General features: G+C 37.6%; 1 protein-coding gene across 1 annotated transcript in view; it reads left to right on the top strand.

The window, feature by feature from the left end:
* The window catches only part of VCAN (versican), a 93020-nt gene that overhangs the window by 10329 nt on the left and 59913 nt on the right, over positions 1-22778 (top strand). Inside the window, exons 2-5 of the mRNA XM_063293142.1 lie at positions 2544-2921; positions 10430-10604; positions 10710-10837; positions 16630-16923. Coding sequence (XP_063149212.1) covers positions 2544-2921; positions 10430-10604; positions 10710-10837; positions 16630-16923 — 975 coding nt within the window. The remainder of the gene's footprint in view (positions 1-2543; positions 2922-10429; positions 10605-10709; positions 10838-16629; positions 16924-22778) is intronic.

The raw sequence follows: 22778 nt of genomic DNA, 5'->3' as shown, positions 1-22778 counted from the left end.
CTTAAACAAAATGTTTTGAGACAGCCATGATCAATACCGCATAACTAGACACATCTACAGGGAGAGGGGGTGTCAAACAAGTAAAAATGGTTACTACTATACATGATTACAACCATCACCTTGACTTTTTTGACACCCCACAACCATGAATGCCCTATGTACAACCTTTGCAGTACCTTTCCTCATTTATTGGGTAGAGGGTTCATTTTAATTCCCTTCCTCAGCATTTAGTTTTTTTGAAAAATTCTCACCTATGTATATTAATCTAATAAAAGTTATCTTCCTCATGTACTCTGTATTTCTAAGCATATAGATTTAAAAAATAACTTTTGCATATAAGCAGTGCACATTTGTGCGATAGATGGGCAGGATTTATTTATAGATATGTGTGTTTCTCAATTACTCTAAATTAATACATTCTTAGAAGCCTATTCCTTAAAAGAAAATAAGGACAGACCCTGCTCTTATATTTTAGTTTCTCAGGCCACACTGAATAAGTTCATGTGGGATTAAGGATTCTTAGGAGAACTAGCAAATACGCAGTTCCTGCTCCGGACATATAGCAGGCAGGTTTTATGAACAATAGCCAGCACTATCATTAACCGTATACTAGTTATTCCATCCATATTGGATGGAAACAGTCTACTGTAAAGTGTTTGCAGCTGGAAAGATATAAAACTATGGTAAAAGTTCTTCAATCATGTAGGAACCACCCATATTTCTTATTCTTCCCTCTCCCTCCCTCCCTCCAAACTACTGAGGAATATTTTATTTGAGTGATATGTTAAGCCCTGAGGTAGGAAAGGAAGTAATTAAAAGGGAACAACTCGTTGCCTGAAATATTTTTCTGGAAAGAAAGAAAAGTTTCCTCTTTCCTTAAGATACATGGTAAATATAAATTAACTCTTGCTTAGAATTACTCAGTCATTTATTTTGCTATAACACAAACCAGCTCAACAGTATCCTTGGTCCACAGATGTTACTGGCTAATTTTTTGTTTTCATTTGTTTTTGGCAAATGTTCTTCATGCCTCACATTTAAATACTGAATTTATGTAGTATCAGCAGGATGCAAGCATGGAATGGATTTGTACCAAGCCAGCTGTTCAGAGCAAAGAAAGAGCCAGATGATAAATTCGTACTGGGATCACTGAATTTCAGTGGTTTTCTCTTACGTTGAAATCATGAAGGAGGTAAAGCCTCTTGCCATGTTTAAAGTATACACAAGAGAAACTTAGCCCTGCACAATTAGTTCCAGCCCTGCACTTAAACCTTCCATTAGTGGCATGCTGAGGACGTGAACGGAATTATTTCTCTCATGGAATCTGTGTGTATCATGGGCATTAGCCCTTTATTAAGGAGGCCTATTATGTTCTTCCAATATGTGTTGGAGTTAGAGAGTCATTTAATTGATTTAAATGAATGCGGTCAGGGAACATCAACATCAACACTGATTTATACATTTTTAAAATTCCTTTGGATAAAGGCACCCCATATAAAGAAACTGGGAGTTTCCATTGTCAGTATAATGATACTTTTTAAACTTTGGAATTTATGTGATTATGCTCATCTCGCCGAGTGAACTTGGAACGGCCTTGCACCGGCATTGCAGTGATGTGGTGACACCACTAGAGCAGGGCTTAATTTTTGGCTTGGGAATAGTCAGTTTGAACTCAAAGCAGATCTGTGAAACTTACAAGAGGTTATTTTAGCGCTTACTTGATTTTTAAAATAGGGAGAAAGTCTCATCATTGGAAACATAATTTTGCCACTGAATTTTGCCATCAGAATCTTCAAAGATCCCAGAAACAGCAAAATTTTTTTAATAATAGTAGTAAGTGTGGCGTTGATGGGCGGGCAGGGGCAGGAAAGGGGAGTAATACAGCCTGTGGACTGCCCAACCCTGATCTAGTTCGGTGGGTGCTTATACCACAGCTATGTGGACAGGTCTCTTCCTGGTATACCGTTTGGATAAACTTGTCCCTTTGCAGTTAAGACATGCTATCAGCATCCCAATATAAAACTTTTCCCTTGCTAAAGAGTGGTTGTGTTTTGAGCGGCAGTTACTGTAGCTATGAAAAAAGTTTAAGGGAAGGCCTTTATCCTTACAATCACCTCTTTCCTTAAATGTCCATATATTAAAAGAAATGTTGGCCATTCTCACTGTATAGCTTTTAAAGAGATAACAGTGAGGTGTAGGTGTCCTACTTGCCATCTCCAGAGCCCCATCAGTTTGAATATCCTTGATGAATGTTGACCTTATCAGGTCCTGGAAGAGTTTTGAAATGTGGTTTGAGCCAGTGCTTAGAGTCAAATATGTATTTTCCTGAAACTTTCATCATCTTACATTTGTTCATGATTTTTAGTTTACAATTATAAAATCAGAATGCCTCCTTGCATTTCATGTCTATCAATTCCTTCACACTTCCACTGCTGCTTGAGCTCTGAGTTGTGAAGAGAAGGTCTAATCCTACTATCCCTGCCTTGTGGATTGAATGCAGATCAACTTTTGCTAGCTCACTCATATGCTATTATCTCTTTCAGTTAAAGTGGAAAAAAGCCCACCAGTGAAAGGCTCACTCTCTGGAAGAGCCACCCTCCCATGCTTCTTTTCAACTCTGCCTACTTTGCCTCCAAGCTATCACAATACAAGTGAGTTTCTTCGGATTAAGTGGTCAAAGATTGAGCAGGACAAAGGTGGAAAAGATCTCAAAGAAACGACAGTGTTGGTAGCCCAGAATGGGAATATCAAGATTGGACAAGGTTACAAAGGAAGAGTGTCGGTTCCAAGCCATCCAGAAGATATTGGTGATGCATCATTGACTATGGTGAAGTTACGTGCAAGTGATGCTGGGGTTTACCGCTGTGATGTAATGTATGGAATTGAAGATACCCAGGACATTGTCTCACTGGCTGTTGATGGTGAGAATTCAATTTACCATACTCTTGCATTTCTTTTGTGAAATTTAAAGTACAAAACCTACCAGTTATTAAATGAAAATTAACCTTTTTAATATTCTTCACAGAGACATACTAATTTACCAGCAATATTTTACGTCACTTTTCTTTCTTTCTCATAGTTTCACTTAGGGTCAGTAAGGATGTGATTTATCAGACCTTTCCCTCTGTTGTCCTTGAGGACTTCCAGTAAGTCTCACTGGCATAGTAAGTAGTCCAGCCTTCCCCAACCTGACATCCTGGAGGATATGAAGCAGTCTAATGCAAGTAGAAAGCAACAGACTGAACAGGACTTCACAAGACGTTCCTCTAGACTGGCAAGAGATTGGGGAGGCAGCTGAAGTTTCTAATTGGACCATGAATGACGATGATACCTCCAACTGATGATCTATTGATAGAGGCTCCTCAGATTCTGTACTCTTGCTCTTTCTTTCTTTTTGTATTCCCATTGAATAGTTTTTTCCCCTGAGTTCAAAAGAGCTGAAGGACCTCCTCCTGAGACAAGAACTACTGCCTAGGAAGCATTTCTTTATTGTACAGGATATGATAGCCATATCAGATAATTCACAATCTTTGAGCAGGTAGGAGAAATACTACAGAGCCAGTTGTACCTCAAGTCCTGCACACCACTTACAATGCCTTCCTCATGAAGCAAAGTTTTGGCCTTCTTTTTTTCTCTCCCCTTATCCCATCCATATTTACAGCTGCACGTTTACATTCTCTGCATTCTTGCTCTCCTATCTAGATAATTCCCACAAGTTAGGTTGCCACTAACAGCTCTGACTGGAGCTTCATGTAGTCACTGAGCATAAACCCTGCTTTCACTACATACAGAGGAATCCTTTCCTGCCTTAACTTTTAATGGAATTTCTTATTATACTTGTCTGAGTTTCTTGCAAAACCAAAAATGGGAGCCAATGTAGTGTTTAAAGGCACCAGGCTAGAAACTGGGAGACCGTGAGTTCTAGTCCTGCCCTAGGCTTGAAGCCAGTGGATGACTTGGGGCTAATCACTCTCAGCCCTAGGACAAAGGCAATGGCAAACCACTTCCAAAAATGATGTGAAGAAAACTGACTAGATTTGCGTAGACAGTCTTCAAGAGTCATGACTAATGGAAGGCAAAAAACTTCAACCAAACAAAACAGCTGGCATTTGTAAAATATGGTCTCAGTATCTAATGGGGAGAACTGTACATTTTGCTTTAAAGATAAAGTTAGTAGTAACATTATTTTGTTTTTTGCGCTCCCAAGAGCAGTAATGCAGCTGTCAAACCCAAGATCCTACTTTCCATCTGCGTTATTGAATGTCAAGGATACAGTTGCAGAAAATTGGTACCTTGGTTTCTTGCCTTGGGAAGCATATGAAAATTGCATTGTAAGCTTTAAAATAGTTTTAGAACAATTTTAAAAAGGAAATAGACCACCACCCCCCCTAAACCTAGCCTGGTCCATTGCTATCCAATTCACTGTGAGCCTCAACTCTTTGGGACACCAGCCCCCAAAGTTGCCCACCCCTGTTAACAAATAAGAATAGGAAACCAATCTGAATGGTTACCCTGGTGTGGGCAGTTCAGATTCTTTTCCTTCATTTTGACTAAAACTAGTTCATGCTCTGGTAATTTACTTTTACTGTAAAAGTATTCAGTTATTTCAGTCAAGCATTAATTGAAAATGTTCTCCTACTATCATTTGCTTGTAATGCTATAGTAACTATTAATACTGCACTCGTGAAGCAATGTGAACATTTGGGGGGTAGGATTCTGATAATCAGCTTGTGGTATGAAAAGTGATTTTTAAAGTTTATATTAGAGTGAAATACAAAAGAAAACAATGAAGAAAAAAACCCTAAATATGGTGCTTAAATGAACTAAACATAACAAAAACAACACATATACACACAAGATCCGTACGTTAAGTATAGATATTTTCATTGCTTCCTGAAAACAGCAAAAAGTCTCATACAGCAAAACAGGAAGAGAAGAATCAATACCGTATCTGGGCAAGCAACTGAGAAACTGAAGCAAAAAATCAGGGAAGAGAGTCAAGGGAAGTATCTTGGTAAAGAATCATCTATTAGCAAAGCTGATGGATCCCATATAAAAATCCTTTCCCCTTCCAAGACCAGCGTTCTCCAGGCTGTGCTAAGAAGGCTGTTCCAGCATTCAGTTCTCAAAGCTGCTCAGAAGTATCAGCACATGGAGAAACCAAAAACTGTTGAATTTGCCTATCATATGTGTAGGCTGACATGGGACCTGCTGGAAAGCAGTTCTTTAATAATTGTGATGAATGTGGCATCTCACCAGTAATATCTGCACATTATTATGTTTCCTGTTAGATGTATTGAAACCCAAACTGAGTTACTTTTCCCATCTTCATTAATTGGCAGAACAGCTTCCATGCCAATTCCAGTTGCTTTTGTTAAATCAACCTTGCCCTTCCATGAGTTGCAACACATAATCTATCCTTCAAGCCAAGGAGAACACAAAATTAAAAGAAATGTCCTTTGGAAGACTTTCAGGACAACTTCAAAAGATTTGTGCAGGTCTAGACTGCCAAGGGGTGGCAGGTGACATCTTTATGTATAGCTTTTCTTTTCTGTTTTACAACCTCATTAAGTCAGAGTGTCAGCAATATATCAACCTTTCTGTCTCTCCCTGACAAATGTAAGGGGTTGGGCTGTTTTCATGGAAATCTGCCTCCTTGTATTTGAATTAGCAGCACGTGGGAAGGATTAGGTAGCAAAAAGAAGAAATAGATATTGGAAAAGGGAGAGATAAGGTAAAAAGTGAACATCTTCCATTCATTTCAATTTCAGAAAGCTTCCTTTGTTCTGGTTTGTTTTCTTTATGTGCTGCTAAAAGTAGGGACAATAGCCCATAGGAATTATAAAAATGTGAAATTCTGTGTCATTTTTTTAGCTATTTACAAAAGGTTGAAGTGTGTATTTCTTATCTACTTGTATGCTGAGAGAACAATTTAGAGGTACATAGAGTTAAACACATGGCTTGAGGTCTGCTTCAAAATATCATTGCTAAATAAATACTCTCTCTTTTTCTTTCTGTGTCCCATGCTTTACTTTCTCTTCCCTTTCTCAACATGACTACTGTTTCTTTTCTTCTGTATACCAACTCTGTTGAACTTGAATCTCATATGCTTCGCTTTGCTGCCCATCCCTGCATATATTACAGTCATCTATTTTTTTTTACTCCATGTTTTTCTGTTTCCATTTTTACCCATTTTATCTCTCTCTAAGCACTTCCTTTACACTCTGAACCACCTTAGATTTTTCTGCATTCATACCATTTTTCTTTTGAGATCAGATTATTCTATAGACAGTGCAGGAGGTTCACATCTCAAATATTCATACAATGAATAGAGTGTCTCTTTTGCTTCCCAAGCACACAGATTTCTTTGCATCCTCCACTTTCTCTTTTGTGATGCCTCCCTCCCATCCCTTACTCTTTTTTATCTTTGCATTAATAAGTTAAAGATGTATATAGTATAGATTTAACTTGGAAGATGTGTAAAGGATCTAAGACATTTAGACATCAAATGGAATAGGGGCCAATAATGCGATACAGCTGCTGAAAAAGCTATATTGCACTTATGATGCCAATTTGATATACTTGCACTTCATGTGAAGCCAACTTTTGGTGGCGACTTTGGACTTTGGGAAGGGAGCTCCTATGAAATAATAGACACAGTAAACAGTCCTTTGGATGTTTTCACGTTACTGTACTTTAATGACATGAACATAGAGATTAGAGCTGCTTGATCTTCTTGATCTGCCAACTTTTAGAGCTGGCGCAAATATGCTTTGTGTTTGGAATGTGTACTTATTTTTAAGACTTTATGACTCTAGCACTTTCTCATCTAAAAAAAAAATACCAAAGATGAAGGATGAAGGGGAGGCCATGATGAGTGAGAAATCCAATATCTGATTACTGGATACCAGAAGATTATGTCTGCTGTCCTAAGAGCCACAAGTTTGTGAGCTAAAAGCACATAATTAAACATATCCAGCCAATTAAAACCAAATTCAGTCACTAACTTGTCTTACCAATCCAAAGATTGCCTGATGTTTTTGCCTTATAATGAAGAAAAACCAAGAGGAAGACTTGTCAAGGCAAGAAATTCCAAAAGCTGGAAACAGTCACCAAGACACATGTTCTTGTATTTATGTTAAATGTGCTTGTAGCATGGGGGGGGGGATCATAAAGGAGTAAAAATTATTTAAATCACCTGGCCTGATAGGAAATTTTAGGTCATAACAAGCACCAGTTAGCTAGTGGAATTGTTTTGACAATGCTTCCTATATACATATGGTGCTTTTACCATAAACAAGTTTAATGTACTGATTTTTCTAAATCTAGTAGTAGTAAGACACAAGAATAGGCTGAACCACTTTTATATATGATTAGCAAACTTTGGATTGCTACGTTATTGCAAGTTTTTGAGGACTGCTACATAAGCCAGATTCTGGTAACATTGAACTGGGCCCCGTTAATGATGACTGTAACATTGCAAAATTTGGCAACATTGCCAGATCTCAAAACGTGTAGGCATTTTTGCTGAAGTCTTTCAAGATTTTGGCTAAAACTATCAACTTCTTACAAGAGTTTGAGCAAGACCACTAAAAACTGAGATTTGAGAGTCTCGTAAGGTTTCAACCCCTTTTTTTAAACATTTGGTGACAGCACTTACCTGAAGTACCCTCATGGGCACCAGTGGTTCCTGAATAATAGAATGAAAACAATTGCTTTAATCAAACTTCAACCCTTTTTTTCCTCACTGTATTTTGGTTATCACAAGATAAGACACAAGAATCCCCTTTTCAGGAAAGATGGGCGGTGACAGAAATTTGAAAACTAAATAAATATATAAAATATCAAGTAGTTGAATATTTCTCAGGGTGGTTTATTGGGGGGGGGCATTTAAATGGGAAAAGTGAAGGTCATTCTTGGCATGTAAGTTAGTTAAACACATGGATTAAAATGATCTAAGAAAGTATATATACCACTTAAATCTTTAATTAATAGTTTATTGTTTTCTAGCAATTCCCACCATTTGTACATGCACAAATTAAAAGCTGTTGTAAATAATCATTTGATATTGAAAAACAGTTCTGTGTATTCTCTAGTGAGCCTCTTTACATATTTATTTATAAAGTTTTCATAAGATAGAAAGATTAAAGTAAGTTATCACTGGCACATATCAAAGAATAAGTCCACTTTTTGAGAGTAAACCGGAATTTCAGATATATCCTAATGATTCAGTATTTTTATATTTGCACATTGATGTAATATAAAGTAAGCCATAGTGCCAGAGATTCTTAGAAAATTTAGCACTCTCAGGCCCATTATTATAAATTCCCTTAAAATTGCTTAGTTTTTTCAAATATTTTATTTGCCCAAACTAGAGCAAAATTCTTACACCACTATTGTTTGCATTTGGTTTCTTTTATTTGTGTTTTCTCTTGTGAAATTATTAAAACAGACAAGAGGGAAAGAAGATGTTTTAAAAATCACATCACTTATAAATAGCAGAGGTCTTTGACTTTAATCCCATTTTAGCTTCAAGCAGAATCTTCTAACCACTGCAGCCGTTGAATGTGGTGGAATTTGTTCAGTAATCATTGCAAAAAGTTATTACTTCATCACAAGAAAGCGTTGAATTGTATGGATAGATGAAATTTATGTTCTGGATCACAGTAACTTAAAGCATCGTGTTTTTTCCTTCTGGTCATAGAAGTCCACTTCAATAGTAGATTGTCTGTTATTTAAAAATAAACTCACCAGATCCTTAAAATGAGTGAAATTTATACTTAAATAAATGTGTTTACAGTCTATCAGGATAATGTTCCTGATGTTTATATTTAATTCTGCTGTGTTTTCCTGTTGCAATGCTTTAAACTTTGTATTTTGACTTTTAAAAAGATGCTATATAGGTCCTTTGAAATGACCTTGTGTTGTGATGACTGGGGAAAACAGAAAAAAGCCATTGTTTGTTCTAATTACTCTGTCCACACAGCTGTAGAGATCTCTGAAATTAGATTGCAACAAGTTGGGAATCTGAGAAGCAATGCTGCCAAAAAGTCATAAAACTAAACCAGCCTAGCTGTTACATTTTAACAAAAATCAAGAAGTGTGCTGGCCAGATCAATAGCTTCATCTACTTGTGACTAAAGTGCATCTGAAACTATTTTCCAGTTCATTAACTTAGGGAATGTTATGGTCTGTTGTGCCCAAGTAGCTGACACTAGGGTTGGTGAGAATGGATCAGGCTCTTTTATTGCTGGAAGTAGTCATCTGAATCTTGGGCCATTGAGTCTTAAACCTTCAAACTTTAGGGACACAGACAAAGTTTCTAAACTCCTTACAAAGAAGTCACTTGAAATAGTTATGACATAGTTACAGGTATACATATTTCAATACAAAATTAATAGCAATATTTTATAGTTGTAGGTATAGCAATTACTGTGCTAGCAGCGACCATAAATTATAAAGCTGTTTACACTGGATAATATGTGGGAAATTCCAGAGCAGTACATACATTTTTAAGGAATTTGTCTTTTTCTCATAATGTTAAGGACATGCCACAATCTAGACTCCTTCCAAATAATGTTTAGGACATCTTAGCAGACTAATAGGCAACACAGATTAATTATATACCTAGGTTTACTCTTTAGGTACCCTGTCTCCTTACAAGTGAAATATCATAAGCTAATTTTCCCATTGACATTTTTGTTCTGTTGATTTGAACATGATTTGGGTTACAATCATACTCCTAGTTAATGTTGAAATGTGTGATTTAGAACTCTTGATGCTTCATATAATATGAGACACAGTTATTAAAAAGACAGAGTGATGATCAAAAATGCTGAAGAAAAGAATATGACATTCTGTCATATTTTTAAATTCTGTAACAAAGCCACAATCCATATATGAGCGATTTAGCCACTGTTCTGTTGCTTTTTAATATATTTTTCACAAAGCATAAGAATAGAAATAGGGCAGGAAGATATAAATTCTACTCATCACTATTTTATTCCTCAGACAATGAACCAAATAGTTGTTGTGAGACTTTTATATAGCTCTAATAATTCTACATGTTTTATCACATTCCTTTTGATGTCCTTTTATTTTGAAGTACAGAGTAAAAGGCAAAGGATTGACAATTTATTTCTTACGAATTCTCAGGATGATATTTTAGATGGGTTCAGTTTTATTTCAATATTGGCCAGAGGCTATTGGAGAAATGCAGAAGTATGATGCAAAAAATGAATAATGATGGATCCTATACCTTGTGGATTTATAAACTGAACAAAAGATAGTTATCAAAAGTCTCTGTAATGTTAATAGAGGCATAGTGTGAAATCTGAGAACCTTCCTAAATGTTCTTTCTGACCATGCTGCCTAAAATAATTTGGCTCTAAATAAAAATGGATGTGATACAAGTTTACTGTCTTTGCAGGTGTCGTGTTTCACTATCGTGCAGCTTCCAGTAGGTACACTCTGAATTTCAAACAGGCTCAGGAGACCTGTTTGGAGAATGGTGCTGTCATAGCAAATCCTGAACAACTGAAAGCTGCATATGAAGATGGATTTGAGCAATGTGATGCTGGCTGGTTGTCTGATCAAACTGTTAGGTGAGATGATCAAGTGGCTTTTTGGTGGTGCATCTAATAGCTTGATAACATTTACAGTAGCAAGTAAAATATGACATTCTCTATCTTTCACTTACTGTATTGCAGATATCCTATTAGGCAACCTAGAGTTGGCTGTTATGGAGACATGATGGGAAAAGAAGGAGTTAGATCCTATGGATATCGCCTTCCTAATGAAACTTATGACACCTATTGCTATGTTGGGAGCATAAATGGTAAGGAATGCATCGTTTTCTTTTTAGCGCTGTGCATGATAACTAACATTCAGGACAGGCTGTGGAAGTGCTGAATCACTGTCTGAAGGCAGTAAAGGACAACTAAATTGAAAGTGAATCTTGACAATGTTGTCTGTTGCTGATTCCCAAGTCTAAGAAATGGTGTACAACATGTGCTGAATGGGGCGACACTTCCCCTTAAGGATATCTCAGTTGTGGTTTCAGCCAGAATATAGTAAGTGACCTATACTGGAAATTGCATGGCAGGATCCTAGCCTACTAATCCTCATGGACTTTTTGGCAGCTTTTGATACCATCAGTATAATCTAATTAATATAAATTAGATTAAGAGGGAGAATGAGAGACATAAAAACAGCCTAGGGTTTTCATGTGTGTGTGTGAGAAACATTTTAAAGGCAAATTATTGTAAAAGGTATATGAGAAGACAAATACTTAATGTAAAATCTGGCCTGGGGGTCCCCTGCCTGACACAAAGTTGCGTTGCCTTTCACAGATATTGCCAGTGGTTACCTTTCATACACTTTCAGTCAGAACTCTGCTAGCCACCTTTGCAGATACACATAAGAAAGTAATCTTCCTGTAGTTTTTAAGTTAATTCTTGTTAGCCTTCTGTTTGTATAAGGGAATTATAACAAGCGCTCTTCCAAACATCAGGGACAGGTGCCATCTTCCTACACGTAAACATAATACAAACAAGCCTTAAGACTGCTCCACAATCAAACCACTGGTTATCAACAAAGATTGGAGAAATGCCACTCTTGATTATGAATATTACATGCTCTGAAGTAGAATGCTTGATATTGGCAGAAATTATCAGTCTGGAATGGAAAAGTTGTTCATATCCATTGAGTACAGTGAGATAACTGTCCCAGGTAGCCAACTGAGGGTCTTGAAATATCAGAAGTTGTTAATTATTATATTTTGTCTACTGTGTCTTTCCTTGGAGCAGAGAGCTGCTACCAGGGTTTTCTGCTTTAGATCCCAGCATAATTTGACCAGCACTGGGTACTCTTAAGTTTGAGCTGGGTATGTGGTAGAATATTTCTGATCTGCCTCTGCAGCAGAATGTCTTCCACTGGTCTTTGCATATGGTTCAGGCTGGATAGTGTTCAGTCACTATGGCAAAAGGCTCATGAAGTTGCCTGAGATAAGAGTACAGCTGTTGAAGCTCTGCCTCCTCCCACATAAGTTTGACTGTAGTTTAAGGTGTGCTTTGGGTTTTCTATAATTTGTTCCACCCAGAAACGAGATCATGAGGGAAGGGACATGGGGCAGAACCTGCTCTGTGACAGCACTTTATTTATGCAATTTCCTTCCCAAAGAGTTTAGATCAGTGTTTCTCAACCTTGGCAAGTTTAAGATACAGTAAGTGGACTTCAACTCCCAGAATTCCCCAGCCATCATACTGTCAAGATTTAGGACTAAGAACCATGCTGAGATCAGATGCTTAGCTCTAGTGTTTATTGTTCTGCCCTATAGTACAGAATCCTGCTAGACTGAGAAAGTATCAGTGATTCCTACTAGAAAAGCTCAGAAAGTTAAGGCGTTTCTCTTCAGGATTTCTTGAAAGGAAGCTGAAGAGAATCAGAACTACGCATGCGCTTCTCCTCCTGGAGAGGGGCCCCTCCCTCTCCATCAGCAATGTCCATAACACATACTGGCTGGGGAATTCTGGGAGTTGAAGTCCACATTTCTTAAAGTTGCTAAAGTTAAGAAACACTGGTTTAGATTGTCTTTCCTTGTTTAGTTTTAGACATGCCTTAAAATATGAGTGATCTTAAATTATTGTTCTTAAATCTCTCCTTTTAATTTGTTTACTATGCTCATTTGTTTGTTACGATTTATATATTTTAATTTCGAATATCATCTTTGGGACTACGTTTGGTCTGAGTAGAGATTTACGAATAATTTTATTATTAATAAAGTAAACATCTTTTTTCCACATGCTACAAAATAATTTAATTGTATGTCACAGAAAGCATTACTAACCAGTCATCTCTTTAGAATTCAGGCTTTTTGGCATGAGAGGGAACAGAGTTTTTGCTTTTCTTTTCTTAAAACAAACTCTTTGCCCGGTCTCCGCTTTTTGGAGCAGGAGATATAATGGTGGTGATGGTCGAGATGATGGTGCTGCTGCTGATAAAAAGATAATCAGGTGTCCTTTAAGTTGAACAGTCCAAATCAGGGTTTCTCAACCAGGGTTCTGTGGAACCCTTGGGTTGCGTCAGAGGTCACTAGGGGTTCCCTGGGAGATCATGATTTATTTAAAAAATTATTTCAAGTTCAGGCAACTTCACATTAAAGAGATAATTTTCATTCTTTATTTTTTGTTTAGGAACACTGTTAATGCATATATACAGGCTGTCAGCACCTGATCATTCGAGCATTCACACAATCACAGTCAGGAGGCTGGGATTCCTTTAACTGTTTTAATGAAGTGTAATGAATGGTACAGAAGGCAAGCTGCAAATAAAGATTTCCCGCTCAAACCTAACTTAAAAACTACATTCTCTTAGTTAGTCCCCTTTCCCATAAAACCATTTCACCCCCCCCTCCCATCCAGGTGGTATTCCTGGCATATCTCAACCCCGTGTCCTTGATGTCCTCCATAGCCATAATAAACCACTTCACACTCCAACTTCATACCCCCTCCCATCTGGCAACACGGATTCCATTCCTTGGAGAAGGAAATGATGGTATATGCTCCGATAAGGGATTCTGTGAAACGTTTGATCAGGGGGATCTGACACAGGCCTACCCATGAAACAAATATCATAATTCTGTAACTTGTGGCCTGTATTTGAGTCTGAATGTGCAGGAGGCCTGAAAAATATTTCAAGGGTTCCTCCAGGGTCAAAAAGTTGAGAAAGGCTGGTCCAAATACACGCAACCAGGCATTAGGGAACAGGCAATTAACCTTGATTAGGGATCCAAACCCCTAGAAACCACATTTCTGTATACTGTATATATCCCAAAGACTGTCTTGGTTTCCATGTCACTGTTGTTACTGCAGGGCATAGTGAGAGTTAAGCTCCTTTCTGTCTTGCTCCTGGATCTGATGTTTGCCTTGATAATTTTGTTGAGTTACTTTCAGCGTGGATTCCAGCTATCAAAACATTGGAGATCACTCTTAACTCTAAAATCCTACTCCCTTCTTTCTAGCTACTTTTCATAGCTCTCATGTTTGTGGCTACGTCATTCACAAGTTTGCCAGATGGATTTTCTCTGTGTTTTCCTGGAACATGTGGAAAAAATACATTTAAGCTGTTTTGTTTGGGAAATTTTCCTTGGCTCTTGCAGATACATTATTCAGCATCTCCGTTTCTACGATGGGAGTAAATTCCCACCTCATTGTGGATTATAAGACTTGCATATCTAAGCTGAAAGTTTAGCCTTTGAATGCCTTTGTTGATTTTTGCTAACTGTTGTTATAATTTGATGAATTCAATGGAATAGAAGTAAAAGTTCCCAACTATTCTGAACCAGGTTGTATTGGGAATTTAGGAGAGCCTGTTGTCAACACTCTCATTTCTGGAAATAGAAAGCTTGACAGTGATAAGTTGGCTTTGCAGAATGCTAGCTTCACATTTAACTGTTTTTTTTTTAAAAAAGTGTAAAACAGAGAACTAGTGGGTGTATATTGGGTGCCCAGGAGAATGTTTATGAGCACAAAATACTTGACAGAATAGCAGTGTAAATATAGTATTGAAGTTCTTGGCATTTTTATTCTATTGGAAAGTTCTTTGGTGATTTAGTCATCTGCATAAATACTACCCTGTTATCAAAGGTGTTGAGTGTATATTCAGGTGTTCTGGCAGGAAAGCCAAGACTTCTGTCTTCACAGTACATAAACTCTGATCTATACATGCCTTCTGAAGTGACTCATCCCCCCAATTCGGCCATTCCGGCAAGATGTGGATATCTCTAATCATTTACTCTTCTCCAATTATAGAAAAATACTCATCATGATGGTGAACAGAGTTTTCAGAGGAAGAGACTGTAAATTGCAAGGACTCTGAGGATTGTGGTGTTCCCTTGAAATGATGTTTTTAGGGAAGACTGAATACCTCAATGTTGAGGATTGAGGCTGTTATCTCAAAGTGAATCACAAGTAGATTGTTTTCTTTTTCCCTGTAGCAGGGAATGATAGCAATTAGATTATATGGAAGAAATTGTATGAGGAACATTCAATAAGCATTAAATTTGCACCGTCATCCCTAATAATCCTGAACTCTTAGGAATCCTTCCTGTTCCTTTATATATGACAAGGATGTGATGATCATATTTAGAGAGTGCCATTGCTGAGCTATGCAGTTCCCTGAATTAGAATCTGCTTTGCAAAAGTGAAAGATTGCTAAACTCCAGAAGCATAATAGCTGAAGTTTGACAATAGGAAAGATAAATGATGAATGGAAGGTATTAGGCAGACAGAGAAAAGAGTAGTGATATGTAGAATAACAAGTCTTAGTTACAACAGTGATGCCTGTTGAGGTGCAGACCCAACAAGCTGTGAGGGTCTGGATGGGGAGGAACCAGCTACAATTGAACCCTTGCAAGATGGACTGGCTTTGGTTTTTTGCCTCCCCTCCCCAACCCCCTAGGTTGGTGATATGTTATCTTTGAGTCTCAGTGGGTTCTATTTCCACAGACAGAGTCAGTGCACAATTTGGGCGTATTCCTGGAGTCTCAACTTCTGCTCAAGAAGCAGGTGGCAGATTTATCTTGTGTGCCAATTGTACCCATTCATGGATAGGGAGGCCTTGCTCATGGTCACTCATGCCTTGATCACTTCTTGGTTGGACTCTTGCGATGCGCTGTACATGGGGATGCTCTTGAACACCACCCAGAAGTTACAACTCATCCCGAATGCGACAATGTACGCAGTTTGCTCATATTACACTGCTGTTGTGCAACCTGCACTGGTTCCCAGTTTCTTTCCAGGTGCACTTCAAGGTGCTGGTTATCACTTTTAAAGTCCTGCATGGCATGAGGCCATCTCACCAGGTCAGATAGAGTGGCATGCTCCAGGTTCCCTCCCTTAAATATTGCCATCTAGTGGGACCTAGGAACCTAAGTTCCTGTGAAACACCCTTCCCCTGGGGATCTGGCAGGCCCCCATCCTTTCAGCCTTCTGGAGTGCCAGAAAGATCTATTGTTTCCCCCAGGTGCTGGGACAGGGTAAGATGGGAGCCTGTGGATGGTTTGATGGAGGCATCCAAGGAGGATGGCTGAGGCCCTTGGATTTTGTTTTATGTTTTATGGTTTTTATTGTTTCTTGGTTTTATTGTTGTTGTGAGCTGCCCAGAGTTGTGTTCTAAGATGGGTGGCCATGCAGCTATTTTAAATAAATAGTAAAGGAAGGAAGTGGTTTTCAGGGGTAAGGATCAATTGGAAATTCATCAGTTAGGAAAGCTTTCATATTGATTTCTGCAGTGATTGGACTCAGTGGCCCAAGTGGCCCTTTCAAATCTAGATTTTATGATGGTGCAACTTCAACAAGAACTGTTATGTACAGAAGCAAATCAGAAGATCTTAACAGAAACTCACTCTAACACTGAATTTGTTTTTTCAAATCAAACTTGATTTCTGTTTATATATCACTGTACCACATTTTGCTCAAGGTAAAGTTCCCCAAAACCAACAAATTAAAGCAGTAATACAAAAATAGCTTCATTTTATTATAACAATAATGTTAAAAACAAGTTTTCCATTTAAAACATTTGTGGAACACATTCCTCTTTCAAAAACCTAATTTGTTTCCATTTTTATAGGTGAAGTCTTCCACATGACTTCTCCCAAGAAGCTAACCTTTGAAGAAGCCCAAGATCTGTGTGAGGAACAAGGGGCAGTTCTTGCTTCAGCTGGTGATCTGCATGCTGCCTGGAGGAATGGTTTTGACCGATGTGATTATGGCTGGCTGGCAGATGGCAGTGTGCGTTACCCTGTTTCTGTGGCAAGGATCCAATGTGGTGGAGGTTTACTTGGAGTGCGAACCCTATATCGCTATGAGAATCAAACTGGCTTTCCTTCCCCAGACAGCAAATTTGATGCCTATTGCTTTAAACGTAAGCATATTTGATACTTATTTTAAAAAGGCATTCCTACAACATGTTACAATTGTCATATTGATTCTAATTTACTGAGTTTTCTTTTTTGTAATAAAAGCGGTTCATGACTGAATTGTTGCATGCAAAGGAAAACAGCTGATGTGCTTTTTTTATCTCTGTTTGGGGAATCTCATCTCTACTTCCTTGACTTCAGGAAAAACTTTTACATCATTTTCCCACAAATTGAGTATAATTTTCTATGATTAGTCTACAGAATACACAAACTTAACTGAACCTTGTTTCTTTACATATCCATGGAAAACCTTGACTGCTTCCAATGACTGTTCAGCCTTTTCCAATCTAATGTGCTCCAAATGTGATGGATTTCTACTCACATAATTCTTATTGAAGCCTAGCAGAACCTGGCGTGGATTAGGGAAAGCTCATTTAGAAGGACACAAATTGTTTCTTGTTTACACAGAAACAGAACTAGCCATACTGCTGGTGATTTGGAATACAAACCCATCTTTTCCTCTGCTGCCTTGTTTTCTGATTCTGTTTCTCCATTTCTTATCTGCCATATGGCTAGTAGCCCAAGCCCTCAGGACTGCCACCTGCCATTAATGTCTCACCTATCTAAATATGGATAGTATCACTATCTCCTTAATCCAACTTCAACCCTTCTGTCCTTTTACTTTGGGATGGTGGTGGGCAGAATTTTGAATATATGCACCTGAATAAAACATTGTTAAGAAACAGTTTGATCAAAGGTTAACTAGTGTCCAAAAACAGCATGGTATTTTTATATCTGAACAGGAACTTTGAAAACAGGTTAAGAGAGCATGTTTTGGACTGCTGTTGCTGTTACCCTTTGTTCCCATCACCATACTCAAGTATTTTAAAAAAGAAACTCTTGATTATAAAGAATAAATTTGGATTCCTTTGTTGTAAAGAATATATTTAGGATACAAAACAAAGCACAGTTTATAATTACAGTAATTTAGAAATGGTTAATTTTGGGAAGGGAGTGGGATCGACGATGTACATTCAGTAGCTGCAGGAAAGGCAAGATCTAGCTAAGAGAACTTGCTAGCAGCAATGCCTAGAGTATGTAGGATGCATGTTTGTACAGTAAAAATGCATTGGTATCACTCTTTTACTGGGTCCCTTTACCTCAGTAGAAGTTCTTATTTATTCAACCTTTGAACTTCTAAGCTATATGTTACATATGTAGTATAATGTGAAGAGCTCAAATTTTAGCTTGGAACTCCAGGAATCATCTTACTCTATTAATATAAATATTTTTCTGTGTAGGCTGACCATATTTCCTTGAGACAAAAATGGGACATTGGGATGGCAAAACGGGGCAGGGCTGGGTGATGGGCTGGATCAGCAGGCAGGAACTTCTCCAGTTTTCTCGGGCTGGGAATCTTCGGATTCCTTCATTTGCGAGAGGCAAGGCTGGGGTGGAGAGTCTAGTGAATGGTTGTCCCCGACAAGCCGTTCCTCCTCTGGCCATGCTTTTATGTTCTTTTCTTCCTGCCATTTCAAGGCAGGAGCCAATCGGCTCACCCTTTGATCACCGCCTACCGGCTGATCCTGTTTTTTTCTTTTTAGGTTTCCCACCAGGTTGAGCTCTGCAGCTTTTTTCCCGCCATTTCTCCTGAGCTCCCCCTCTTTCCACTCAAAGTCAGACTGCATTCTGACAGGTTCACGGGAACTTTCAAATTTTTAAGTAAGGTTTTTAAGAAAACAGGACAAAATGGACATTTATATTAAAATGACGGGATGGTCTGGAAATGTTAAAAAACGGGACTGTCCCATTCAAAACGGGATGTATGGTCAGCCTATTTCTGTGTCACTATTAGCAAAGTTAGGAAATGAGGAAGGGTGCTGATGGAGCAGGAGTGAATTAGATCTCTGAGAAATTATCTAGATGATGGTGATCTCTCCCTGAGTCAAGCAACGAACCTTTAGCAGAAAGGTATCTGTTTTAATAAAGGCACACAATGTCAACAAAGACGACAACCTTTCAGTTAAGTCTGGAAACTTTTATAAAGTCTATAAATTCTATTTATAGAAAACAAAAATAATAAAATCTATTACAATTTGTTTTCTAACACTAATAATTGTCATTAACTGTACAGGACACGAACAAATTAATTTCAAGTAGAAGCTATTCATGTAAAATAAAAATGTAAAAGATCCTAAAATTTAGATACTCCTCCCTGATTGATAGTTGGGTTTCACATGTCTAATTGTCCCAATGATTTCTCATGGATAACCTTTTTTTTCTAGATTATGCTTTTAATTATTCCCTGATTACCACAGTAATATTGCCTGTGTCATAATTGTGCCAATGATGTAATTTCATAGAATCATAATTTGCACTATTTGCATCATTTACATAATCATGTCGTGTCATATGTGATGTCATTTTCCCCCTTTGCTCTCCTTGCAGGCACCCCCCAGGAAGGATTCTGGATTAATTTTTATGGCTCTAATTCTGCCTTAACTTTTTTATTTCAAGACTGCCACTGCTTTCAATGAAGCTGTTAAAAAGCAGTTTATTTATTTTATAATGTTTGCATCCTGCCCCAATTATACAAGATTAGGTGGTGCCGAACATATAGACAAAAATAAAATACCAATTCATGGACATGCCATAATTAATTAACTAATGATTACTATCCAATCAAACCAATAAGCAAATAAACCAATAAATTTTATATAGTGAGTTGAGAGCTGCTGGGCCAAGTTAAGTCTGAGTACATGTGTTCATACTGCTTGGTCTTCTGGCTATTTAGTGCCCTAAGCAAACAGTTTTCAAAACAGAAGCCCGCAGCACTGGCCCTAATCATTTTGATCATGAATTTATTTCTACTGAAACCACATAGTTTCTAAATTGCTAATAATTTGTTTCATGTTCACTGTTGGTTATGGACCCAATTCCTAAATCCCACTCACTGGATTATTAAAGCCCAGAAGAAATTTTTGTTTTTTTATGCCAGCCAACTTAATTGTTCCAGTATGATTTTATATGCTGCTTTAAGATATCTTAAAAATAGTACTTTTAGCTTTGAAAATTATTTTGTTATCAGTCACATTCTTAGTTCTCAAACATTTTCCCTGTATTCCTATAACTTAAGTACATTCCTTGATTGCTTCCTAAATGACGGAATTAACATGTATTAAGGCAGAGTAAGGTAACTGTTTATGTAGCATCCAAAAAAAGAAAAATAATGCTCAAAAAAAGAGAACAAAAGAAAATATGGAATTGCTCAAAAATGCATATGCTAATTTCTGTGTATTCATGCAAATATAAAAATAAATGTTCAAATACTGTGCATGTTAGCTGCATGGGAAAAGATAACAAGCAAACTGTCATTGCTGCTTTATTATCCTAGTGCTAAAATAAATTAGGAGTGGGTGCCTTTTGTGGGGATTTTGAATTTGAAATCACTTAATGGGTGTTTTCATAAAATATCTGCTATGGATGGGGTCCTTTTCCACAAAATTTCTCCTATGAAGATGTTGCTGATCACAGAAGTATCACAAAGCACATCAGTGAGGGTGCTTTCTATCATACCCTTTTCTTACTTTTTTCCCCTGGGAATATGGGTACCATTCCAAAATAAAGCAAGACTGGACAACTTTCCTTGGGTTAGGGCCCACAATTCATTCCCCTGAATACTTGGAGGTGTCACTGAAAGAGGAAGGATAACAATGTTTGGACCTTTTCTGAGTGGTGGTTAAAAATGAAAATTTGAGCATTTCCTCACCCAAAGGCCTCTTGCCCTCCTTCTCATCCTTATTTATGGTTTTCAAAAAACATTCAACCCAAATCTGGCATGTGAGCAGTGCAAAAAATGTCTTGGGGCCATTCATGGCACATTGATTGCCCAACCCTGACATATAGCACCGGATTGTAGCCACCCATTGTTCCATTTATATTTTTTAAAGAGTGCCTATGTATGGTTACTATTTCTGTAGAATTAAAGAGACAGCAAGAGGCTGGCGCTTGGCTTTATAATATGACTATTTCTAGAGATGTGTTAATTCTTTGAAAGAGATGCTTGAGAATGCACAAAAGCACAATTGAAGCACTTCTTTTTGAAATGTTAAATCACCATGTCTTTTCCAAGCTGAGTCAGGTGTTTCAGAAACTGCTGTCTTTTATAGAGACACCTGACAAGAATAAATTAGACTGGTATTCTACTTTGTTCCCCTTCCATTCAGTGGCCAGGAAAGATTTCCAAGAAAAATGTAGATTTCTATAGAAATTATTAAGTAAAAAAAAAAAAAAATCACAGAAACTGGGAGACCGTGAGTTCTAGTCCCACTGTAGGCACAAAGCCAGCTGGGTGACCTTAGGCCAGTCATACTCTCAGCCCTAGAAAGGAGGCAATGGCAAACCACTTCTGAAAAACCTTACTAAGAAAACTGCAGGGGCTTGTCCAGGCAGTCTCCAGGAGTCAACACTGACTCAAAGGCACCAAAAAAAAAAAGGAAAAGAAAGAAAAAGAACAAGAACATCACAGTTTAATTTTTTTTTCATAGTAATAGGAACAGATATGCATGACAGCTTTTGCCTTACATGTCTCATGCTTCCTGATAAGATCATTGAAAACTTGAGTATCATACTGTGAAGAAAAGTGCAGTCCAGATGCATTTGTAACTAGTGAAGAATATGAGTGAAGTCTTCACATTTTTGCATTTTTTAAGACTTACTATTCCATAGCAAGGCTTTCTGAACAGTATATGGTACAATGAAATATGTAGGTACTACTCATTTTCAGAGCTGCCTTCAGCCATCACGACTGATTTTTGGCAAGACATTCTTTAGCTGCCAGTAGCCAATGTTGCCATCATCCTCTCCCCACTGTCTCTTCCCTTCCCCAATGGCCAGTCCCCTTGTTCATGTCTCTTCCTTCTGTTTCTACTGTCCGTGTTTTCCTCTGCCCATACTTCCCCCTCTCCAACCAGTGGTTCACAGTCACTACTCTCACAAATGCCCGTGCATGCCATATTCAGTTGTTATGGCTGTTAGCTTTGCTTTGAGAGGGTTTATGATCAGTCATAGAATCCATTAGAATGGCTGGTAACAGAGGCTATACTTTTTTCTTGAAATGTATGACCGTAGCTGGAGTTTTAGGGAAAAGGAGTAAGAACACATGCACATACACACACATATATATTTATGAATATATAGTGTATGTGGGCACATGCATATATATAAAAGTATTAGTGATGAAAATGTCTTGACAGATGCACATGTAAGTATATGTTCATCTGACCCATCACTATATATTTCATTGTTGCTCATTCATAGTTTACAATAAAAACTATCTTCATTTACAGAAATTGTTATATATGAAGTGAAGCTAAACTCAATAGGAAACAAACTGCATTGAACTTGTGTTGAATCTGGGCAGTTGTTTTAAGTATCTCACATGTATGTGAGTCAAAGACATTTCTCTGGTGAATGTGGAAGCATCAATGAAATAATTGTATAAGACCTTGTAATGGCTACTCATTAATTTTCACTACCGTAAAACAAAACATCAGGACAAAACAATGCATTCTTAATGGGCCCTGCTTTATACAAGATTATTATAACATTTCCTTTTTCTTTCTTAAGAGTAAATCAGTGAAATCAACTACAGTCGGTTCATCCAGTCTGTAAATTTTCACTGAACTGTAGTAAAACAAAGTTTTTAAATGTGGTTTATTTACTTTGGGTTTTTTTAAAGTTGATTTTCAGCCATGAGGTCTTGTTCTGTGGCTTAGAGGAAAAATCATAATAAAACATCTTAAAAAAACCTTTTTTAAACAGATTATACAATAGGCAAACATTAGATGAATCCTTTTCA

The sequence above is a fragment of the Candoia aspera genome, chromosome 2, assembly GCF_035149785.1.
Source record: "Candoia aspera isolate rCanAsp1 chromosome 2, rCanAsp1.hap2, whole genome shotgun sequence".
Taxonomy (NCBI): domain Eukaryota; kingdom Metazoa; phylum Chordata; class Lepidosauria; order Squamata; family Boidae; genus Candoia; species Candoia aspera.
Note: the sequence above shows the minus strand (reverse complement) of the source record. Positions and strands in the feature narration are given on the sequence as shown.